A 23,009-nucleotide genomic window follows, 5' to 3' on the forward strand; every position below is an offset into this window, starting at 1 on the left:
GGACCAGAAAGTCATCTATGTGGCGTTGCTTGGGAAATATCTGAAGATACAGTTCTCCATCGCAAATCAATTTTTTTAATGTAGTTATTTTATCTTGAATTCGATGCTTTTGTCTGCTTGTTTACTTTGCTTAATGGAGTTTTGGCTGTACAGAAATATTTCATTATCATATAGTAGAATCTGTCAATCTTTGCATGTTGTATTAGTCTTTTAGGGCTGCCATAACAAAATATTGGGTTGGCCAAAAAGTTCGTTCAGGTTTTTCCATAAGATGTAGCAAAAAACTCGAATGAAGTTTTTGGCCAACCCTGTACAACAGACTGGGTGGCTTAAACAACAGGAATTTATTTTCTCACAGTTCTGGAGGCTGGATGTTTAAGATCCAGGTGCCAGCAGGGTTGGTTTCTCTGGAGGCCTCTCTCCTGGCTTGCAAATGGCTGCCTCCTTGCTGTGTCCTCACATGATCTTTTCTCTGTGTGCACATATCCCTGGTTTCTCAACCTCTTCTCATAAGGACATCAGTCCTGTTGGATTAGGGCTCCACCCTTATGACTTCATTTAACCTTAATTACCTCTCTAAAGAACCTACCACGAAATGTAGTTACATTGGGGGTTAGAGCTTCAATATATGCATTTTGGGGAGACACAGTTCAGCCTATAACACACTTATATAGCATCTGACTTTTGTGTCACATTTAGGCAGGACTTCACCACTCTTAATATTATAAAAGCACTTCCTCACACTCTCTTGTAGTACTTTTTTAGACTTCATTTTTTATTATTAAATCATTCATCCATTTGAAATTTATCCTGGTGTTAAGTTTGTGGTATGAATCCATCTTTATCTTTTTTCCACAAGGCTACCCAGTTCCAATACAACTTATCTAACTATTAGGGAAAAGCAATGGACTAGATGTGGTTTTGCCATAGACTAGATTGGATGTTTTAATACCAGAAAGGAAATCATAATTATAGAAATGGGACTTATTCTTATAATCAACAATGAAAAGAAAGCTATAAGATATGCCTTAGACAGAAAGCAACCAGAAGGAGAGATTGGGTAAAATATGCTTGAAAGCAGTAATTGAAGAACAAGAAAATAAACTTCTTTCTTGTTTGGAACAGGTCAAGGTCAGATTGTATAGTAAACAGTTTTCAGTTATATTATAAAAAATAACACCTCCTTGTCCTTCATGTATTTTGCAAATATTTTTCCTACTTCATTATTTGCCTTTCAATTTTTTAATCTTTGTATTTTGGGGGTTTTATTGGTTTTATTATCATACTTGTCTTTTACACATATATTTTTTCTATCTATTGCTTGCAATCCATTCAATTTTTCTTCTTGAAAACATTCTAGGTGTCCATCTATTTATTTTAGACTAATTGCCTTCTAAGCCTTTTGTATCTCACCTTTTCTCTTTTCATTGAATTATGAAACATACTAGTTTTCTCTTGCTGCCATAAAAGATTACTACAAATTCAATGGCTTAAAACAACACCCACTCATTATGTCTCAGTTTTATAGGTCAGAAGTCTAGGTACAGTGTGGTTCAACTCAGTTATCTGCTTAGGGTCTCACAAGGCCTAAATCAAGGTGTCAGAAGTGATGTGCTCCCTTCTGGAGGCTGTGAGGATGAATCTGCTTCCAAGCTTAATCAGGTTGCTGCCAGGATTCAGTTCCATGCTTTTGTGGGACTGAGGTCCCTGTTTCCTTGCTGGTTGCTGGCTGGAGGTTGTCTCAACTTCTAGAAGCTGCCCACATTCCTTGACTCATAACATCATTTTTTCTTTTTAAAGCCAACAATGGTGGATTGAGTCCTTCTCATTATGCACATCTCTCTGACCTCTTCTGCCTCAACATGGAGAAAGTTCCCTGCTTTTTAGGGCTCATGTGATTAGACTGAGCCTACTGGATAATCTCCCGATCTTAAGGTTGGTAACCTTAATTACACCTGCAAAGTTCCGTTTGCAATGTAATATAACATATTCACAAATTTCAGGAATTAGGGCATGGACATTTTTGGTGAGCCATTCTACCTCCCACACTAGGTTATAATTCTTGTCTTTTATGTCTATCTTATTTTTTTATTTCACTCATTTTTATGGCATATACCTCTCAGACAGCATAAATGATGACTGAATTTTCTGAAATCTTTATTATGTTCTCACATTTGATTTTTGTCTTGACAGGGAATAGAATCCTAAATTCAAATAATTTCCCCTTACAATTTTGATGGTATTGTCATCTATCTAATGTTTCTGAAAAGAAATCTAATGCTAATTCAATTATTATTCTTTTATAGGAGATCAGATTCTTGTCTCTGAAAGCTTTTAGGCCTTTTTCTTTTCTTTTTGATGTTATGAAATGTCTTGTTGATGTGGCTAGGTGTGGTTTCTTTACCATTTATGTTGTTCAGCACTAGGAATATCTATCAATCTGGAGACTTGTGCTACTCTTCAGTACCTTGAAATTTTTCTTCATGTATTTATTACTTTGATAGTTTTCTGTCTCTTCTCCAGTTGTTGCTCTCTTTCTGGAATTCCTATTAATCATATGATGGATCTATTGAATTAATCCTCCACGTTTTTTCAATTTTTCCATGTTTTTGTCTGAATGCTATATGTTCTGAAATATTTCAATTAAACCATCTCACCATTGTATTAAAATTTTAATTTCTGCAATCATATTTATTTTCAAGTCTTTTCTTACTGTCAGGATGTTCCTTTTTCAAAGTATCCTATTCTCCAATACAGTATTTTCTTGACCACCTCTTAGAAAGCTTAATATTATTAATTTATTATGAATTTCCTTTGGTTCCTAAGCTCAGTCTTCCTAGATAGCTGTTTGTTTTCTGTAGTTTTATCTTTCATGCCATTGATTTTCTTCCTATCTCTGATGGTTTTTGATTTTTCATTCATTTTTTTAAGAGTGGGGTTCTAGACAGAGGTGAAGAGAAAGAATAATGAGGAGGGGTATCTGGAGAAACTGAAGTGCAGTGGTTTCCTAAAGAGCTTTTAAATTTACATTTTGTATTTAGCCTTCTTCTCATTTCCACCCTCTACTGTATAACTCTAATCCTAGGGTTTCTCTGGGGCTCTGCCAGTCAGATCAACTCTCTCTGAACCTTTAGTCATCTCCTGCAAATTCTGAGATGCCACTTTGATGATCTGTGTCATTTGTTAACAGGCTCCCATGTCTCTTTAGATCTTTCAAATATTTTTTGAAATACCTTGTCTGCTGATGGTTTTTCTCCAGGTCACTTCAGTATTAGAAATTAATTTCTCGACTACTGTTTCATTAAGGTTTCAGGAGGAAGACTAAACAAATACTAATGCTACTATCGTCTTAAATCAGGAGTTTTATCTACTTTTGGCTCTGGCTCTGGACTTACCATTCTGATTACCATATTCTATTTTCCCAAATTATTTGCCCACAAAACCCATTCTCCACGAAATGACCATAAACATCTCACAAAATTCTAGTGTTTCAGAGACCAGGTGTGAAAAACACTAACATTTTATTAGGTACATTACTCGTCATGTTAAAAAAAAGTATCTTTTATACTTGGTTTATTAATATGTATTTTATTAGGAATTGGTATTGAGTATTTTCCAGTGTTTTTTTGGACATTTGAGATGATCACCTTAACCTAGAATTATGATTAATTAGTTATGATTAATTAATACAGATTTACATTTTGAACTATCTTTGCATTTTAAAAATAAACACTACTTGGTTATAGTGAAATGTTCCTTAAGACAATGCCAAATTCATTTTGTCACTATCTAGGACTTTTGCACATATGTTCACTAATGAATATCAAATATGAGGCCAACACATACAATGGTGAGCAACATGCACACACTCTCATCATGGAGCATGCATTCAGTACTTTTTTTTTTTTTTTTTTTTTAATTTTTATTTATTTATTTATTTATGGCTGTGTTGGGTCTTCGTTTCTGTGTGAGGGCTTTTCTCTCTAGTTGCGGCAAGTGGGGGCCACTCTTCATCGCGGTGCGCGGGCCTCTCACTATCGCGGCCTCTCTTGTTGCAGAGCACAGGCTCCAGACGCGCAGGCTCAGTAGGTGTGGCTCACGGGCCTAGTTGCTCCGTGGCATGTGGGATCTTCCCAGACCAGGGCTCGAACCCGTGTCCCCTGCATTGGCAGGCAGATTCTCAGCCACTGCGCCACCAGGGAAGCCCTGCATTCAGTACTTTAAATGCTTTTTTAGACGCTAAGGGTTGTGCTAGTTTCAAAAATTAAGCTAAGAAGCTCTCCATCATGCTTTGGATTTAAAGCACAAGAATTAGCTCTTTAAGAATTTTTAAAACTCACCCATACATCTGAGTAGGCTGGATGCCTTTTTATTTTGTGATACAGAACTTTGGCATCATTTTTAAGTCCTGTCTATAGCTATTAACCTAAATCAGTTTTCTACCTTTTTTGAGTCCTTATCTTTGTTTTCCCTGAAAAGTGACTATTTCATTTTGGTATTAATATTTATTGGCAGAATGGAGTTGTATAAAGTAGTTTAATAATTTTTAAACCTCCCTTTTAAACTACCAACTTTATTAGTGGCAATATTCCCTTTCCTGTTACACTTCTCTAACTCTGTCAATTTTATTGGTATTGCCGAAAACCAGTTTATTATTAGATTATGAGAATATCTTACCAATTTACTATTTTAACAATTTTCTTTTTAAAACCTGTTTTCTAATTCTCTTGTTGTCGTTTTATCCTTAGTAATTTCTTCTTCCTAATTTCAATTAATTTTGTTCTTCATTTCTAAAATATTCTAATAAATGTTTGGTTTATTTTCATTCGTATTTAATAATAATTTTCTTCTATAGCTTGGTCTCTATCTTACAATTTTAATACATAGTTTTTTCATTGTCATTATGTTCAAGTATGTAATTACAATTTTACTGTCCTTTTAGACTCAAAGATAATTTATAAAGACACTTTGAAGTTTTCTACTTTTGTTTTTTTGGGGGGCTAGCCTGTAAATATTAATTTTTATTTAGCTTTATTCCATCATACCATCTTTACTTAACCAAATTTAGCTCATCCTTCTAGGCCTAACATATATGTCATCTCCTTCAAGAAGTCTTTCTTCTACCCTGCTATGTTCTCTCCCTTCTCTAAACCTGTACATGTATCCCTTTATATTTATACCACAGGGTTTATATATCTTCCTCCTTCCCCGGCTCGACACCTACCCTCAGACAATTTCATTCCTTTATGAGATTTTCAGTTTAGCTCAGTACTTTATGAGTTTTCACAGCAAGATTCCATTCAGTGCAACAAATGCTCAATAAATATTGAGCATCTAGGAATAGCGTTAAATGAAAGGTATAATCCTGGCCTTCAAGATTAGTAGGAGAGATGAACAGGTAAAGATATTAAATACCCAAGTGAGCTTCAAGAGACTTGGTTAGGTAAGTGAAGGTAACATCATGTGTATAAGCAGCTTACAGACCTTGAAAATAAGGACAGAAACGTTCAAAGGAGGAAGAGGGGAGCAAATGGCCCTTTAGGTACAGCTCCCCCGTAAATTGCCTAATAATTCAACCCAGTGCTTATCAAAGTATAATCCATAGCACCTGCCTCAGAATCACTTGGCGTTTGTAAGGAAAAAAAAAAACAACGCAGATTCACACCTACTAGAATCAAAATGAGGGATATTTAAATCTGCGTTTTAAACGAACTACCCATGTACTTAAACCATCCAAAAATGTAGAACACAAGGCAGTCAAATTTCGCAGACTGCGTTCGTAAGCCACGCCCTCCTTCTAGCCAGAGGACAGCCTGCGGCGTCTCTCTTCCCTTCCCTTCCCGCCCCGTCTCCAGACACTGGCCCACAAGCCGCAGGCCTTCTCCCCCTGAGGCGTAGCTCAGCCACCTTCCGACCGAAAAGCCAAACAAACACTCAGATCCGCGCTTCGCAAAGGATTAGGGGGGAAAAGCAATAGGCCAATCTAAAGGGCCGGAGGCGTAGCGGGGGAGGCCGGCAGGGAGATCTCTTTGATTGACGCGAAATATGCCCAATGAGAGCAGAGGACTAGTGACGCTTTCGCCTCAATGGGCAGGACATTAGCGATTTCAACCAATCCAGCTCAGACGTGTCTACCTTGTGGGAGGTGCTTGAGGCCGCGGAGGTCGTTGGTGTCTGTTGAACGGCTTGTGGAAGTCGTGCTGCCTTGGGTAGGGGTTAAAATCGTTCTCGAGAGGAACGTCTCTGTCCGAAGAGAACATGAGTTTAGCTCTGAGGTCGGTAATGAGCAGGCGGCAATGCTCTCCACACTCCGCCGCGGGCCCCAGGGCGGCTGTGTGTGGAAGGGAGGCAGCTTGGGGCCGAGGCGAGGAAGGGAATGCAGTTTGGGACGAGAGGAGAGATCTTTGGCCAATCTTCCCGGGCCCGGACCCCTCACCCTGGAGGCTCTGGTGAGCTCCGCACACTTCTGCTGAGGTGGTCATTTCTGTCAGGGCGTTGGGCTTTGCACCGCCAAGAAGGTGGGCTGTCTTAGTCTCGAGGAGGCAGTGAAATATCGCGAGGTTTCTATGCGTGGTGTTTGCGGGAAACCAGGCCTTGGAGCATCCCTTGTTTCAGTTCCTTGTCAGCGGCTTCCAGCCCGCTGACCTCCTGCTAACATACTTACCCATAAATTTTGGAAATAACACAAAACCCACTCCTCGCTCTTCTCCTGCGGCCATGCTTTACGGTATAATCGGAGACACATTTTAGTGATTATAGTTGGTAATCTCTTAGATTTCCGAAATGTCTTAAGCTTCTTTACCTTTCCTTCAGTTCCAACCTCTAACGCACGGTTTGTTGCCTCCGCCCCCAACCCCAGCTAGAAGTTTTACCTTAAAAGTGTCTATGTAGTTAGGTCACACTAAAAAGGTACTGAGTTCTAATAAGGGATAATCGTGGTATTCTTGGATGGGGTCAGCTGTTGTTGGTGGGTTGCGAACTTGTCCCTTCAGAATCTTGGGAAGAGAATGACCCCCGGGAGCTGCAAGTTTGTGTGAAGTCAGGTCTCTTGTGAAATAACTTCCTCAGCTTTGTCATACCTCTTTTGGTCATTTTTAGTCGTCTCTTGCCTTTTTGGGGGTAGATTTCAGAGAACAAAACAACTTCAAATGCAAATGAAGTCCACTGGGTTTTACATTTTTTAAATTTATAGAATTCTTCCGTTTCAAAACTTGTTCTTATACAAGTTTTGTAGCCCCATTTGAAAATTTGGAACACTTAGATCGACACCTCTTAAGGAAGACATTTCTGGCTTTTACAGTAAATTACTTTCTTAAAGTTTTTTCAGAGTTTATGAGAAATTAAGTCTAGATGTATATGTTAAGTGAGATTTACAAGACTATTGACTCTTCACATTATTATATAGAATTAGCACAAATATTATGTACTTTTTTTGGTGTTTAGTATTCATGGTATGCTTAGGTTCATTATTTTGGCTGATTTGTTAATATTAATGGGAGAAATTACAAAGAAGTGCCAAACTGTTAAAAATGTGTAATCTAAAAACATTTTTAACCCACAATGCCAAAATAGTTTGTAAGTTAATTGATGAATTAGATGTTTTTTGCAATGATTTTGATAATTATAAGCACTATAAAAGTAAACCTAATCTATAGTGATCATCAGTTGTGAATTGAATTTTTTTTTTTTTTTAACAGTCTATATTGTAGAATGATGGGACTACGGTTGCTTTGTTTTTTGTTGGGGTTTCTGATATAAAACTAGTGTTTCTTATTCACAGTTCTTGTTTCTTCCACAGTAATATTAGTGGGAATAAATACAAAGCTAGGAAGAGGGAAAGCTAGGTCCTCATTTCTTTTAATAACCTGTAACACTTTTCAGTTTAGGAAGTACACATTTATAGCAGCCTAGACTATAAAATGAGCAGGGCTTTGACTCACGTAGGGAAAATTTCTTTATATTTTTACAAAATACTTCCTTTTTCGAAATTTAGAAGATTATTCATTGGCTAATTTTTATTGCATTTTTGGAATTTTATTATTTAGAAGCCTAGGAGAATAGGATTAAAGTGGACTAAATAGACTTTTTTCTTATCATTTCATAGAAATGAGCTTGTAGTTGACAAAACAAAGAGGAAAAAAAGAAGAGAACTCTCTGAAGAACAGAAACAAGAAATTAAAGATGCTTTTGAACTTTTTGACACAGACAAAGATGAAGCAATAGATTATCATGAATTAAAGGTAATATACTTAAAATATATCTTTTTCTGTTAAAATGATTTGCATTTTTGACAGTTGATTAAAAATATATTTTAAAGTGTTTTAATTAAACTGGTTTTGGAAATATGAAACCATTTTAAGCATTTACCATTGAGTGCTATTATAAAATTGAATAGTACTCAAAACATACCTTTTTAGAAACTCCTTTTCACATGGTAAAATGAATAGTATTTTAACTGTAAAAATATATTCCTATGGAGGAGCTTATTTTCCACTCACATACTTAAAAAATTTGAAACTGTAGGTTTTAAACAGTTCTAACTATATTCCTCTTCCCACTGTGTTTTGTTTTGTTTTGGTTTTGTTTTTTTGGTGATCCATTCATTTTTCAGATTGAGGGAGTGTTATTTGTTTTTTAATTTGAACATGTTATTAACAGTCTCAACCTATTTTCTCTGGTGCAAACAATATAAGTGATGTCTGATGTTGACACAATGCTAATGGGGAAAAAATGTCAATTTTAAGTTTTAGAATTATTTATAAAGAGCCAAGGGGAAATTGATGTTTAAGGTAGTTTGGGTCTTAAACTCAGCACAATGAGAAAGATAGTATTTTTGTATCTCTTTAGCTCACTTTTTCACTGTTTCTTTTAGTTACCCAGCTTCAATCCATTCTTCCTTTATAATGTCTCTTCCATTTGTTGCTATTCTTATTATCTTGGTTTGGGATCTTATTTTATATCTGGAACTTCCTAAATGGTTTCTCCATTTCCTGTACACTATCATTAGATTCGTCTTTCTAAAATTCTTTCATCATATTATTCATTGCTCATAAACCCTTAGTGGCTCCTCATTGTACCCTGGATAAAGTTCAGATTTTTTTCATTTGTATTGAATGCCCTCCACACTTTTACTACCACCTACTTTTCTCATTTGCTAGCTGCTTTCTTTTGCCTGATCTTTTCCCATTCAGGTAAGGTAAACTGCTTTGTTCATTGCCTTCAAGACTATTCTTTATTTCTGTGTGTGTTTTAATACTAGTCATTCTTTTCTAAATGCCCTTCTACTCTACTTCATCCATATACGATTCGAAGAACAACTCGAATCTCTCCAAATAAGACTTCTTTAACCAGTAACATCTCTCCTTCCTTGTTACTAGTAACTAGATCTCTTCTTTCTCTAAGGTCAGGTTCTTAGACCACTTACTTGGTAACTAATCATGTCGAGTCTGATGAAAATTCTTATTATAATTTTTTTAATCTCTTCTATTGTATAACTTTTTAATATTTATGCTGTGCCTTTTTTTGGATTTGTTTGTTAATCCTTTGAGAAAAAATAACTTATTAAAATTATCTGTGCACTAAAGTCAGTACATTGTAGAATGTATTCTATAAACACTCATTGATTAGTTTGTCATTAAAAAAGGGATATATAAATGAAAAAAATTGCCATTTAATTTCAGTAATGAAGAACTATCACTGTTATTTTAGAGACATAAAACATGCAAAAGAGTGTGTGTTTTATTGATGTGTTGTCATCTTTTAAGTAGTAAAAACTTATTTAAGAATTGGAATTCACTTCTTTTGTAAAATATGTTTATAATTTGCTTTTCCCTTTTAATCCAAAAGGTGGCAATGAGAGCCTTGGGGTTTGATGTAAAAAAAGCTGATGTACTGAAGATTCTTAAAGATTATGACAGAGAAGCCACAGGGAAAATCACCTTTGAAGATTTTAATGAAGTTGGTGTGTATTTTACAATATTGTAAAGACTATTTTACAATAGTCTTTGTAATCAGCAGTTTGTTAGGAAATTATCTGGTTACTATCAATATTTTTAGAAGTCTCTGGGTTATGGAATTTTGCTATTGAACATTGCTGTGTAATGTGGATCTTATTTTGGAGTTTTTTTGGTACTTTTTTTTTTTGCTAATTTTCAAAGAAAAAATAAGATTTATAGCTTCACTGTAAATGGGATTTATCTTTTTGTCTTTTGTTCTGAAGATTTTAACCAAGGAACTATTGTGTAGCTTCTCCCGGGAAGATGTCTTTCCATGTAATATGTACCTATATTATGTGATAAAAGTAAAAGAGTGATCAAAAAATTATTTTCTCACAGTAAAAGATAAAATTTGGTATATTTTTGTTTGGAAAATATTTCCCAGGATCATCCTAGTATGTGATTTTTGTTGGCAAAGTGGAAGGAGAGGAAATTGGTAGCAGTTGGTATCTTTAGCTGTAGATGAAGTGCATGCCTTCAGGTTGACAAAGCTTATGAGGGGCTTCCTACTCTGGATGACCTTGATCTCAATGAATAAAGTCATCTCTTTAAAGTTGCTGCTGGGGAGAAGATTGTAGTAAGGGAGGCACTTAGCAGACTGGGAGCAGGAGAAAACATTTTAGAACAACCCACTGGGTTATAATATCAGCATATTATTTAGTTATTTTTAGATATTTTTAAAATCTAGGAAAATTCAGTTACACACAGACATACACACAAACCCTTTATTATAAATATTCAACAAGAAGTAATATGAGAAATGAAAAGAAATGGCAGTTAGTACTTGTGGAAAAAATAGATTCATATCATTAGTAATTTCTTTTAAATCTGAAAATTCAAACCAAAAGCAAAGAAAAAAGAAATTAAAGAACAAATAAATCTAAAAGACAAAAAAAACCACTGCACAGAAGATCCCCAATTTATGAACTAATAGATGACTATTTAGAGAGGCAGCGTGTCCCTTTGGAGAGCATATTCTTTTTTTTTTTTTTCTCTAGTTCGTAGAATTATTTACTTGAGAAGAGGTAGAGAGCCATCTTTTTTTTCCCAGTATTGAAGCTTTCTGGGGTTTATGATCTTAGTTCAAGTTTCAACTTAGATTGTTTATAGAAACAAGGATCAGGATACAGTAGAAATGATACTACTAGGAAAGAGCTATAATTCAGGCACATTTGGTATGGTGTAGTGGTTTAGCATGGACATTTTGGAACCAGGTTACCTGGGTTTAGATCTTGGTTTTGCCACTTACTAGCTGTGTAACTTGGTCATTTTACTTCTCTGTGCCTCATTTTCAGCTATAAAATGGGGATAGTTGTGTTATCTTATAGGGTTCTTAGGAGAAATAACTAAGCTAAAAATATGTAAAGTATTTAGAAAAAGGCCTAGTATGTAGTAAGTTCTATTAAGTATTTGTTGTTATTATTACTTCAAAAATTAGTCTTTGTTTCAATGGCTGGAAAATATGTATATCACTGGAACATAAAAAGTATTCTGCTCCATGTATTTATATTTTTCTCATTACCTTTTTCCTGTAGTTGTAGGTTATTTTAAGCACTATTTGCCTCTAATAATTTTACAAAACACATTATTTCATCTTAGGTGAATACAGTTTTAAAATTTTGATTTTATTAGCAGTTGAAGCCAGAGTCCCATGTAATCTCCGCCTTTCCTAACCCTGCATCTCTTCTATGTTTTTAACAGAACAGAAATACTGGGTTCCTTCTAGAATAAATGGTCATGAGTAAACTTCAGCCTGACTTTCAAAGATCAACCATTTGGCAGGCTTAGTACATACTTTAACTATCCTAAGGTTACCTATTGAGAATATCAACTGTAAAATAAAATTTTATTACTGTTTGAGAATCAAATAATCAAAAACTATTACTTTCCCCATTTTTTGATCATTTTTAAATAGTAACTGGCCACAGATGAATATATGTTTTATAGTTTGGGACAAATAACTCTAAATCAGAATATTTGAATCTTACTTTTATCTACTATCTATTACTGTTTAAGGATATTGTTCCACAGATATTTACAGGTATTGCTAGATAAAGTTTGGCACTTCATATTCTTCCCAATGCTAGAAAAACGTATTAAAACATACTTAATGTAAGTTTAGAATTTAGACAGCCTGGGGCTAGTGAGTTACAGGTGTTTTAGGAATTGCTGCTTTAAAGTAAGACCAAGATAAGTCAGCTATTTGTACTCGTCTATTTTTGGCATGTACTATTTATTATTTCATTGCCTATTTAGAATAGAATATTATATATTTTTTTGTTTTGCTTAGCAAACATTTGCTGACTTTTTTGGCATTCAGTACTATGCTGGGGTGAGGGAAGGGAATTAATCAGAAGTTACTAAGAGTTTCTTCTTTCAAGGAGCTTACAGTTTAAATGCGGGTGATAACAAGCTATGATACTCTGTGGTAAATTATAATTTTGTATAGGGCAGTAGTGGCATACTGCAGCCCTTGGGCCAAATTCAGCTGTTGCCTGTATGCTGCCACATCCATTCTTTTTTTTAAAATTTTTATTTATTTATTTATTTATTTTGGACTGTGTTGGGTCTTCATTGCTGCGTGCGGGTTTTCTCTAGGTGTGGCAAGCGGGAGCTACTCTTTGCGGTGGCTTCCCTTGTTGCAGAACATGGGCTCTAGGCACGCGGGCTTCAGTAGTTGTGGTGCATGGGCTTAGTTGCTCCGTGGCATGTGGGATCTTTCCCGGACCAGGGCTCGAACCTGTGTCCCCTGCATTGGCAGGTGGGTTCTTAACCACTGCCCCACCAGGGAAGTCCCTGCCACATCCATTCTTTTATGCTGCTTTTGTGGTACCATGACAGAGTGAGTGGTTGAGATAGAGACCTTATGCTCCCCCGGCCCCCCCCCAAAAAAAGCCTAAAATATTTACTGTCTGGTCTTTGGCAGGAAAGTTTGTCAATTCCTGATCTAGAGCAATTGAAGACTTTGCAGAGGGGATTTTTAATTTAGGCTTTGGGAACAGGAATAGGATTTCATCACAAGGGGAAAATTGTGGGAGGGGTATAGAAAGGCATTCTAAGCAGAGAAAACAGCAACAACAAGGAGTAATAGTAGACATATAGCATGTTCAGAAAACTTCAGTTAGTCTCCTGCTCTAGAGGATAGGGAAATAACTGGAAAGGTAGGACTGGGCTAGCTAGGTAAAGTCTTGCATAACACAGAGTTTGGACTTTAGTCAGAGGATCTATGTCAGTTTTTAAAGAAGAGGAGATAATATGTTTTAGAGAGGTAACTGTTGAGATTATTAAAGATGTGTTGGAGGGAAGAGATTGCAGGCAGAAGATACAGTTGGCCCTCTCTATCCCTGGGTTCTGCTTCTGTGGATTCAACGAACTGCGGATTGAAAATATTAGGAAAAAAAAATTCCAGAAAGTTCCAAGGAGCTAAACTTGAATTTGCTGTGTGCCTGGCAATTATTTACATAGCATTTACATCATATTTACAACTATTTACATAGCATTTACATTATATTAGGTATTATAAGTAATCTAGAGATGATTTAAAGTATACAGGAGGATGTACATAGATTATATGCAAATGCTATCCGTCCCAGATTTTGGTATCTGAGGGGAGTCCTGGAACCAATCCCCCATGGATACCATGGAAACTGAGGGATAACTGTAATAGACTTTTTATGCTGAGGGTGGTGAGAATAAAAAGAAAAGGGGTACATTCAAGAGTAAAAAAGGTGGTAACCTCAGTACTCTAGGATATAAGTAACTGATAGGGTTTAAAGTTTTAATGTGATGTTTTTGAATTTGCTTTATTAAGTGATTGTTATAATGTATAAAGCCTAAGTATTTTGAGTAAGTACATTTCTGAGAGTATAATTAAATCATTTGAAAATTGAGTTACATGGACAGAAATTTGTGAAATAGATTGAACCCATCTTTACTGCTTGTATGTCAGTCGATTTATTTTCATTGAAAAATAAATATATTTCTTATAATTCTACTTTGTAGAATAAGAATAGAAGATGCAGGCCTGGAGGATAGTCACCATAAAGTTACAATGTTTTAGCTGTCCAGAATGATGGGTATTTATAGTTCCAAAGAAAAGTTGCATTCTAAGACAAAGTATTGATAAAAGATTATATAGACACATAAGTCTGAAGTAACTAACACAATTAAAGCACCAGTGGGATAGGAATTTATACATCTTGGAGCCCCATCTGTTCCCCACATCACCCTGTTGCTTCTTTAAATACATTAATATTTTCAGCAAGCTGCTTTTTTGGTTCACCTGTCATGTAAATTATTTAATTGGTGAAGAAAATTTCTTAACACTTTTTTTTCCTTGTCCTGCTTTTTTGTTGGGACTAAATTCAAAATAAGTTGAGTATGAGCCATAGAGTTAAGTGTGGTATTTTATTTTGGTGTTATGGCTGTATATATGCCAACTCCTTTTTAACTGAATATTTATGAGCTTTGATGATTTGCATACTTATAGTAATATACTTCAATTAGTTACTTGGAAGACTTTTTGTATAAAATTAATGGATAAAAGAAAACTATTGAATATATGTATAGATGATTTAACATTAGCTTGAATAGGTGCTTATTCTAAAGCTTCTTCAACCAAATATGAAAACAGCAGCAAAACAACTATTTGTGGGGGACTTGAATTGTATTTTTCTTTTGGATGCATTAAATATTCCAGTATTTTCCATCTATAAGCATTTGCAAATTTTTAGTGATTCTGTAAACCTCAACAGGATTGAGTTATTTTTAATGGGACAGTGAAGGTCATAAATACGTCTTGTTGTAGTGGTAGACTAGCATGTAGAATTACTTCAGAGATATTTCCTTTGATATTTTCAGAATTTTATCTAGTAACTTAAAAAATTTTATACCACAGATTTAAAATTTTCTGTTATTGTGGCTATTGATTAAAGACTGTGGTTATATTGAAAAATATTAAGTTGACTCTATTATTATATATTATTACATTTAGTATTTTAAAATAATTATTACTATTGAGGCCTGAAATTACTCACATTTAATTTTAACTTAGTTGTCTGATAGTTATTATCTTGATGAACAAAATGGATTTGACTTTAGAGAGATCTCCTTTTCAGACCTTTTTTTTTTCTTACTACAATCAGATTCAATCCTTTTAATAACTACTTTTGAGAAACCAAGAGGTTCTTTTAAATCATGAGGATATGAGTGGAATTTTCATCTACTGTCTGAGACTGTATCTGTATCAATGGTGGCAGTTAATTTTATAAATTTGTCAGGGGTTTTTTGTTTCTTTTTAAGTTGTATTAAATTTGAAGAACAATCAGTATTACTATTAAGTTTAGCCAACAAACAACTTTTATCTAGTTGGTTTTAATTGTTTTGTTGGTATATCATCTCTACAACTAGGTTACAAACTCCTAGACTTGTGTGCTTGATGTCAGTGGAGCCTAGTACAATTCTTGATAATAGTAAACCTTAAATAAATATGGTATAAATGTAGTTTTCAAAATTTTGCTTCTGTGTGATATAGTTATACTTATTCTTATAATGGGATAAATTGTTGATAATGTAAAGGTTAAATTCTAAAATATGGATTTGGTTTTTCTAATTTTCTGTTTATCTCTTTGGGTTTTTGGACTTTGGCATTTTTATTGTCACACTAAATGTTGACAGACTCATAGCTTTAATTCTCATCTAATAATTAGTTGATTTCACAAATGAATGCCTTTGAGACTATGAAGGTTTACTTTTCATGTTTTTTTAACTATAGTGACAGACTGGATATTGGAAAGAGATCCACATGAAGAAATATTGAAGGCATTTAAACTATTTGATGATGATGATTCAGGTAAAATAAGCCTGAGGAATTTGCGACGTGTTGCCAGAGAATTGGGTGAAAACATGAGTGATGAAGAACTTCGGGCTATGATAGAAGAATTTGATAAAGATGGTGATGGAGAAAGTAAGTTTTGAGTAAAACATACATTCCAAATATTCCTACTGTACACATATAGTAATTTTTTCTAAAACCGAATGATTTTCAAGACCCTTTGCAAGCTATCTATTTAGTGTAAATGTTTTTCATCCTATAATGGGATTTTTGCATAAGTATTTCACATACTCAGTTTAGAATGAAGCAGACCTTTAAAACCAACTGTACAGATTATAGTATGAGCTTCCACACTTCAAGAAACTGCTTTACTTTTCTTTGAGGTGAAATATCTCCAAAATTTCAGCCACTCAGTAAAATTTCAGCCTTTAATGTCTTCTTCCTCAACCTACGTGCACGTCTAAGTTCTGTTGAGTCTACCCTCCAGATAGTTTTAATCTGTTTTATTTCTTTGTTTACTGCTACTGTCCTAATTCAGGCCCTAGTTTCTTTGTAGGAATGTTATCATAGCTTTGTTCATTATTTCCTTGAATGCCTGCTGGGTACCGTGTTCTGTGTGCTGACTGGTGCTACCCAATGAAAGAGGCTGATGTTGTCCCTGCTCTCACTGACTTTACAGTCTCTTGTAGCCTCCTAATTGCCCTCTATGCCTATAAGCCTCTTTTCTCTTCCTAATTTGTTCTAGCAGCATTCTTTTCCTAAAATGCAGGTTTGGTGATATCATTTTCCTGTTCAAACACTTACAGTGATTCTTCAGTGCCTATGGAGTAAAGTCCAAAGTCTTCTATGATCTGTCGTACCATAATTATCTAGTTTTATTTCCCACTGTATTCTTCTACTTTCTACTTTAACCCTCACCTCCCATATAGTATACATACTTTGACAAAATATACTCTGTCCTATCTTTTTATGCTGTGCCTTTCATCATGCTATTCTTTAATCCTAGAATGCTCTAATTGCCAATTGCTGTTTGCTAAAATGTTAGTTGTTCTCTCAGGTTCGTTTTAAACTCCATCTTTTTCTCAAAAGCCTCCCTCAGTGGTCTCTGTTTATAAATTATGAGATTTCCATTAAGGGCCCATAACATTTAGAGAAATAAACTATTTTGACCTTTTGTACACTGCCTTCTGTTAGTTATATACATGTGTGTCACTCCAGTTATATTGTGAGCCATTGAAGAGTAGTTTGGAATCATATAGTGTGAAGGGCCTGAGGCTTTGAAATCATACAGACCTGGATTCGAATTGAATCTCTACCAGTTACTTAGTAGCTCTGTAATTTTGTGCAAGTTTTTAACATTGTCTGAGTCTCAGTTTTCCTATTTATAAAAATCAGAATGGTAATACCTTTCCGGATGGTTGTGAGTATTAAATGAAGATAATTGAAGGTGCCTAGCATTAAATGTAAACTTGTTTTCCTTTTTCTTCTTCATCTTTATATTCTCCTGCATTTTCTTGGACATGATGAGTACTCTGACGTTTGTTGACTTAAGCAGCGAGCAGGAGTGTGCGTTACAATAGATACATGTTGCTATAGTACCAACTATTCATTTTTACATAAATATATATATATATATAATCTTGGAAATACTGGCATGCTTCAATAAGGAGATAAGACAGTAGCAAATAGTTATGAGCTCAGATTGTCCATTAGAATTGCGCATTATTATGCTTTCTCATTATATTTATGTGACTATTATTTGAGCATTATACAACTTTTCTATTTTTAGTACTAGCTCTTTGAAGGGTATCGATATAGTTAGTTATATTTTAAAACAGAGATGATTAAAACTTGAGAAGACTTAAAGGACTTCTTAAGCTATAATTCTAATATTTGGATTTATAATCCGCTGTCTTCATAGTTAAAAAATGTTTGTGTCTTCCCTAGCTGTTGATTATTACCCTAAATTAGCTTTAAATGAGTTCCTTTATGTAAAGGTACTCTCTTCAGTGGTAGAGAGAATCTTGGTATGTCTTTTTCATACTCCAGCTACTTACGTGTCAAACGACCAGAGTTATAAACAGTTTCTTTTTCCTGTACTAGGCTCATGCAAGTTAGGTTTTAGTTATTAGCTTCATTTGACATTAGAATAAAATACCAGTTAGTAACCTGTTCTTAAATTCAAACATCATGTGAAACTTTTCTTAGAAAATGTGTCCATTTCTTGCATCCCTTGCTAGACTGCTCTACCTGCTGCTTTTGAGTTTGAGTTCACACCTGTGCTCCATTGCTGGGAGATTTATTTTAGTGCATCCTTAAAACATTTCTTCGGTCCTCACTGCTTGCATTATTCCACTTTCAGTCACTGTACAACTGTTGCTTGGGCATCCTACTGTCATTTATTCACATGACTAACAGGCAAATAACACTTTTTTTTTCTTTTTTCCAAGTGACTGATTACAAATAAAATAACAGGCAAATAACACTTTTTATTTCTTTTTTCCAAGTGATTGATTACAAATAAAATACACCTGACACATAATCTTTTATTGTTAAGACTTGTCTTTTTTGGGGGGGGATAGGAGGGTGGTCTTATCATATTAAAATAGTCTAATCCAGTAGTTTCCAATCTGAGATGTGGGTATCTAGGGGTGGAGGCCTTCTGAGGTATTGTGCAGGGTCTGGGAGTTCATGTATGCATCAAATATTGTCTGTAGACCATATGAATAATAGTATTGCACATGCATACATATACTGCTTTTTTCGGTTATATTTAAATGCTATTGAGATTGATTGCAGAGTTTATATAGCTATTTGACATTATCTACTTCTCAAACGAGATACACTAAGGATAGCTGTTATTGTGGCAAGTCCAGAAAATTATTATTTAAAGGCATTTTCATATTCAGAAACAATGAGAACTCCAACCCTAATCTGTTTAGTGTGGCTTTGGGTTATTGCCTTAATTTATATTGGGTCTCCGTAGCTATCTGAAAATCTGCCCATTTTTGAAAAAGTGGGAAGTTAGATTTTATAATAATTTATTAATCTGATCACGTAATCTGTTTTTTTTTTTTTTTTTGGACTGTAGGCAGAGTTTTTCTTAGATATAACTAACCTGCTTTCTTTGTATATGTTAAACTGGTAAAGATCATAATACTTCGCTTCCTTTTTTGGACTTCAGTGATTGTTCTGTTTTTACGAATTTTTCACACTTCAGTATTTGAGAGCAATGAAAATTTTTTTTTTTTTATTGTATATATAGAATAATAAACATGGTGAATGAGGAATTAAAGGAAAAGAAGACATAATACAAAATATAAATACAGCTGTGGTAATGATATAGAAAGAATCCCTCCCAAGATATATAAAATAAAATACAGTAAATCATTTTGGAAAAGTGGAAGCAACATTTAAAAAACCAAAGTGGACCATCTTCTAAATAATTATGATGAATGTTAACATTTGTTTAGTACTTTATATATGTTAGATTCTGTGCTTAGCATGTTACATTGTGGATTATGTCGCTTAATTTACATAATAGCTTTTGTGAAGTGAATACAGTGTTATACCCATTTATGCATAGGATACATGCATATATATAGATGAGGAAACTAGCTCTGAGAGTTTAATAACCTGTCCAAGGTTATTACAAAGCTAATACATGGCAGAGCCAGACTTAAACTCATACCTCCATAATGACAAAGAATATGCTTTTAACCATAACACTGTATTGCCTCTTGTGCTTTAAAGTAAAATATTAATTAGGTTTCTATGTTTATGGGGTTTTTAAAATTGTATACTATTATGGGAAACAGTGTGTTAGTAAAATATTCAACTGGCACTTCAGATATTAAAATTTGTTTTTTCCCCTCAAAGCCAGATGGTCTCTAAGGTACTTAATTTCTCTAAAATTTTTTATTTTAATGACATGTAGTAAGATTTACCCTATGAAATGATTGATTTATGAAAATTTTGTTTAAAAAGGCGGTGTAGAAAAAAATGAAGTGTCATATATGTTTGATTCAATATATATTTTATCAAATGCCTATTTTAAGGTAGGCATTGTGTTCCTTACATCAAGGAACTTGATATAAGATACGATTGATAGAGAAGGTTATAAAACCGAATGTATAAAGGCATCACAGATTCTCCTAATTGTCTGAAAGTCTCACTGACGATAAAGGAGCTAGTTTAAATTCCTTAGCCACTTTCTTCCCTTCAGCTTTTAGGTTCACTTTTTTGGACTTAAGTATTTTGTTTTTAGGTATGAAATTATGGAATAGTTTAAAATACTTTTGAAATGCTACAGTGCTTTAAAGTGTTTACATATAAAGAATATAAATATTGAGTTGCTTTGTTTTAGAACTATATGAAGCTTAATTTGAAATTTGAGTATTGAGATTTTACAAATTGAGGGAAAAAAGTTTTAGATCTTTAAGTAACAAAACATAAGTACTTTTCAGATTTTGAATATTTTAATCATGGCTCTATTATGCTGTTAAAATAATGTGTAGTCAGATCATTCCAAGGCTGCTTTCCTTATGTTGTTTTTCTTAAAAATATACCCTTGTTTCCTGTTTTGGTCTAGATGCCTCACTCTAGATTTTTCTAAATCAGGGGTTCTTAAATGAAGGTACATATTGATGAAATTGTTTAAAATTTTTATATATTTGGATTTTTTTTTTTTTAACTAGGACGAGAGGGGTCATAGCTTTCATAAGATACTGAAATGTATTCATTTAACTGCAAAGGTTAAAGATCAGTACTACAATTTATAAAATCACTGAAAGTATTTTCAGTTTTGTATTACAGGTTTTGTATTCTTTTCTACTGTGTCTATCATAGTGTCTTGTAGATGTTTCATATTGAATGCATGAATTCAAGGTTCTTTATCAGCTCCTGGACGGCTCATTCCTCTTAACTCCTTATAGCTTATTTTTTGCAGTATTTTTTTCTTTAACTATGTTTCATTTAGTTTTTCTTTAACATAGGCTTTTAAATATATAAAAGTTCCAAAAAACAATGATTTGACGTTTTTTCTAATTCTAATATATTTTTATCCTTCAGAATTCTAACTTACATGTGTGATATATTTAAGCTTATTTATTAAGAAAGGGTTTGCTAAATGAACTAGTACAATAATGATTATCAAGAGAGTTTAACTATCTAAGAAATATAAAATTTTAAGTTTTTAAAACTATTTTATTAAGTGTGTATAAATATTATTATGATGGATTTTTTTAACATATACCATTTTGTCTTTTTCCTAACTAATATTATAGAATGTTAATTTATATTGTTTATTATATTTTATGTATTTTTGTATTCATGAAGTTCAATTTAATTAACGTATTCAACTTCCTAGCAAAGAAGTAAAAGCAAAAAGCTATGTCTTGGTTTATTAAGAATTTTGTATAATATAAAATTTAAAGATACTTAGTAAAATAGTAATAGTGTTCTCTGAAAAAAATTTGTATTTCTGACTTACATTTTCTTTCTTACCACAGTAAATCAAGAGGAATTCATTGCTATTATGACTGGTGACATTTAAAGAATTACAAGGATAAACACTAAGAATGTTGCAGTTATCATCTTATATTCTATTTTTGTGCCTGAAGCTGTGTTTAAAAAAAGAAAACAACTTAGTTCTTTTTTCCAAAAGGACCAAAAATAAGCATCTTATGTATTCATATTTTACTACTGTTAAGTTTCTTTATATGAACAGTATTGTTAGTACTCTAATAGTTTAGCTTTGTATTTATAATATAGTTTTTATATATAAAGTTTAAAAAATTGAATCGTGGTACACATTTTTTGAAGGTTTTTTATTTAGCATTAGTAGTCACTTTTGTTTTGGTGCACATGTTTTTCAGACTTTCCTTAATAAAATGTTTATTTTTTAGTATTTTAAAATTTGGTAAATTTTCTGTTTATTTTGATTCCAAATGTCTGCTAACCCTCAAGAGTATCTTTCTTAAATCTTTTCTCTTTACACGGTTGTTTTCAGAAACGAAAATTGAAATATAAATTGCAATAGAAGAGCACATTTTTCCATTACAAGTTTGACATTTGATGTTTCAGTACAAAATGACTCAGTATAGGCATAATTCCTTTTTCATGAGTCATGTCTTTCAGTTTGGAGGGAAAAAGTATTGTGCATATAGACTCATTTATCCTCATGTATTCAATATTATGTTCTGTAACGCTTTTGGTATCTTAAGTTATGACAGTTAAATCTGGATATTTCTTTCTTAAACTAATTGAATATAGTTTGAATCATCTAACTTCTTGACAAAGTGAAAGATTTAAATTTTGGAATTTTGATCTGTTAAGATAATTATCACTCAATTAAACGTCACAGTGATGAAAATAGGAAACTAAGCCACAGAAATCATTTAAGGCTCTGTTTTAGCTGTATAAAGGAACGTTCTGTGATTCACCAGGAAACAGTGGAGACAGATTTTCCAGATATTGGTGGGTTCTTCTTCCTTGTAGAAGTGTATGTTAGGGGGAAACACATGGTTAGGGAAGATAGGTCATAGTAATAATTTGAGGCACTTTAAATGTTGTGAGCCTCCTAGAATATTACAGAAAGAGTTATCCACTAGAAATTTAACCAAAAAATCAGTAGAGAATAATGTAATGGTGGTGATATTTCAGATAGTTATCTAGAAAGCAAGTTAATTGTTCACCATATTAAAATTCAGTTTTGAATATGAAATCAGTGTTCACAGTAATACCAATATCCAGGGCAACAAATAGACTGTGAAATTTAAAAAATTGTATCACGTTTACTGATGAATTTGCCTTCTATATCTCAATCACAAAATATGTTGATTTCCAGGAAATTGAAGAATAAAGAAAATGAAGAATAAAACACAAACGTATCTAGGCTTGCTAGTCTTCTACCACTTTATTGGAATAAATAACCTAAGGTACTTTTTGTCACTTACAGAGATAACTTCTTTATTCTTAATATAAATGGTTACTCCTTGGGATGCCAGCATTTTGTTTCTTCTTACTGTGGGTTGAGGGAAGAGTGCTCACTTCAGTTCTTTATGTTTGTGAAAGCTTTCTCCTACAGAAGGATATGAATTATTTTCAAGTTTTTTCCAGTGTTAATAACTGTAGAGTCAGAGGCTTGTAAAATTGGCTAGTAGAGGCGGCAATAAGAAGAA

The 23,009-nt window shown here is 33.6% G+C and overlaps 2 protein-coding genes and 1 pseudogene across 3 annotated transcripts in view; 2 read left to right on the plus strand and 1 right to left on the minus strand.

Annotated features, from left to right (window-relative positions):
• POLR3G (RNA polymerase III subunit G) overlaps window positions 1–6,215 on the minus strand; it is a 100,175-nt gene extending 93,960 nt beyond the window's left edge. Inside the window, exon 1 of the mRNA XM_082458269.1 lies at window positions 6,136–6,215. The gene's annotated coding sequence lies outside the window, so the exon portion shown is untranslated. The remainder of the gene's footprint in view (window positions 1–6,135) is intronic.
• LOC309657009 (phosphatidylinositide phosphatase SAC2 pseudogene) overlaps window positions 1–23,009 on the plus strand; it is a 139,878-nt pseudogene that overhangs the window by 34,629 nt on the left and 82,240 nt on the right. The gene's annotated exons all lie outside the window — the stretch shown is intronic.
• On the plus strand, window positions 6,139–22,792 carry CETN3 (centrin 3). Its single transcript, XM_082458318.1, has 5 exons — window positions 6,139–6,275; window positions 8,105–8,240; window positions 9,847–9,961; window positions 15,769–15,960; window positions 21,339–22,792. The coding sequence occupies exons 1-5, from the start codon at window positions 6,259–6,261 to the stop codon at window positions 21,380–21,382; spliced, it is 504 nt and encodes a 167-aa protein (XP_082314444.1). The 5' UTR covers window positions 6,139–6,258; the 3' UTR covers window positions 21,383–22,792.

The sequence above is a fragment of the Balaenoptera physalus genome (genome assembly GCF_965194825.1).
Source record: "Balaenoptera physalus genome assembly, chromosome: 3".
Taxonomy (NCBI): domain Eukaryota; kingdom Metazoa; phylum Chordata; class Mammalia; order Artiodactyla; family Balaenopteridae; genus Balaenoptera; species Balaenoptera physalus.

Excerpts from the sequence above, each read along its gene's own strand:
- CETN3 (XM_082458318.1), top strand. Across the intron at positions 9,962-15,768 it reads TGAAGATTTTAATGAAGTTG|TGACAGACTGGATATTGGAA; the intron begins GTGTGTATTTTA and ends TTTTAACTATAG. Across the intron at positions 15,961-21,338 it reads TAAAGATGGTGATGGAGAAA|TAAATCAAGAGGAATTCATT; the intron begins GTAAGTTTTGAG and ends TTCTTACCACAG.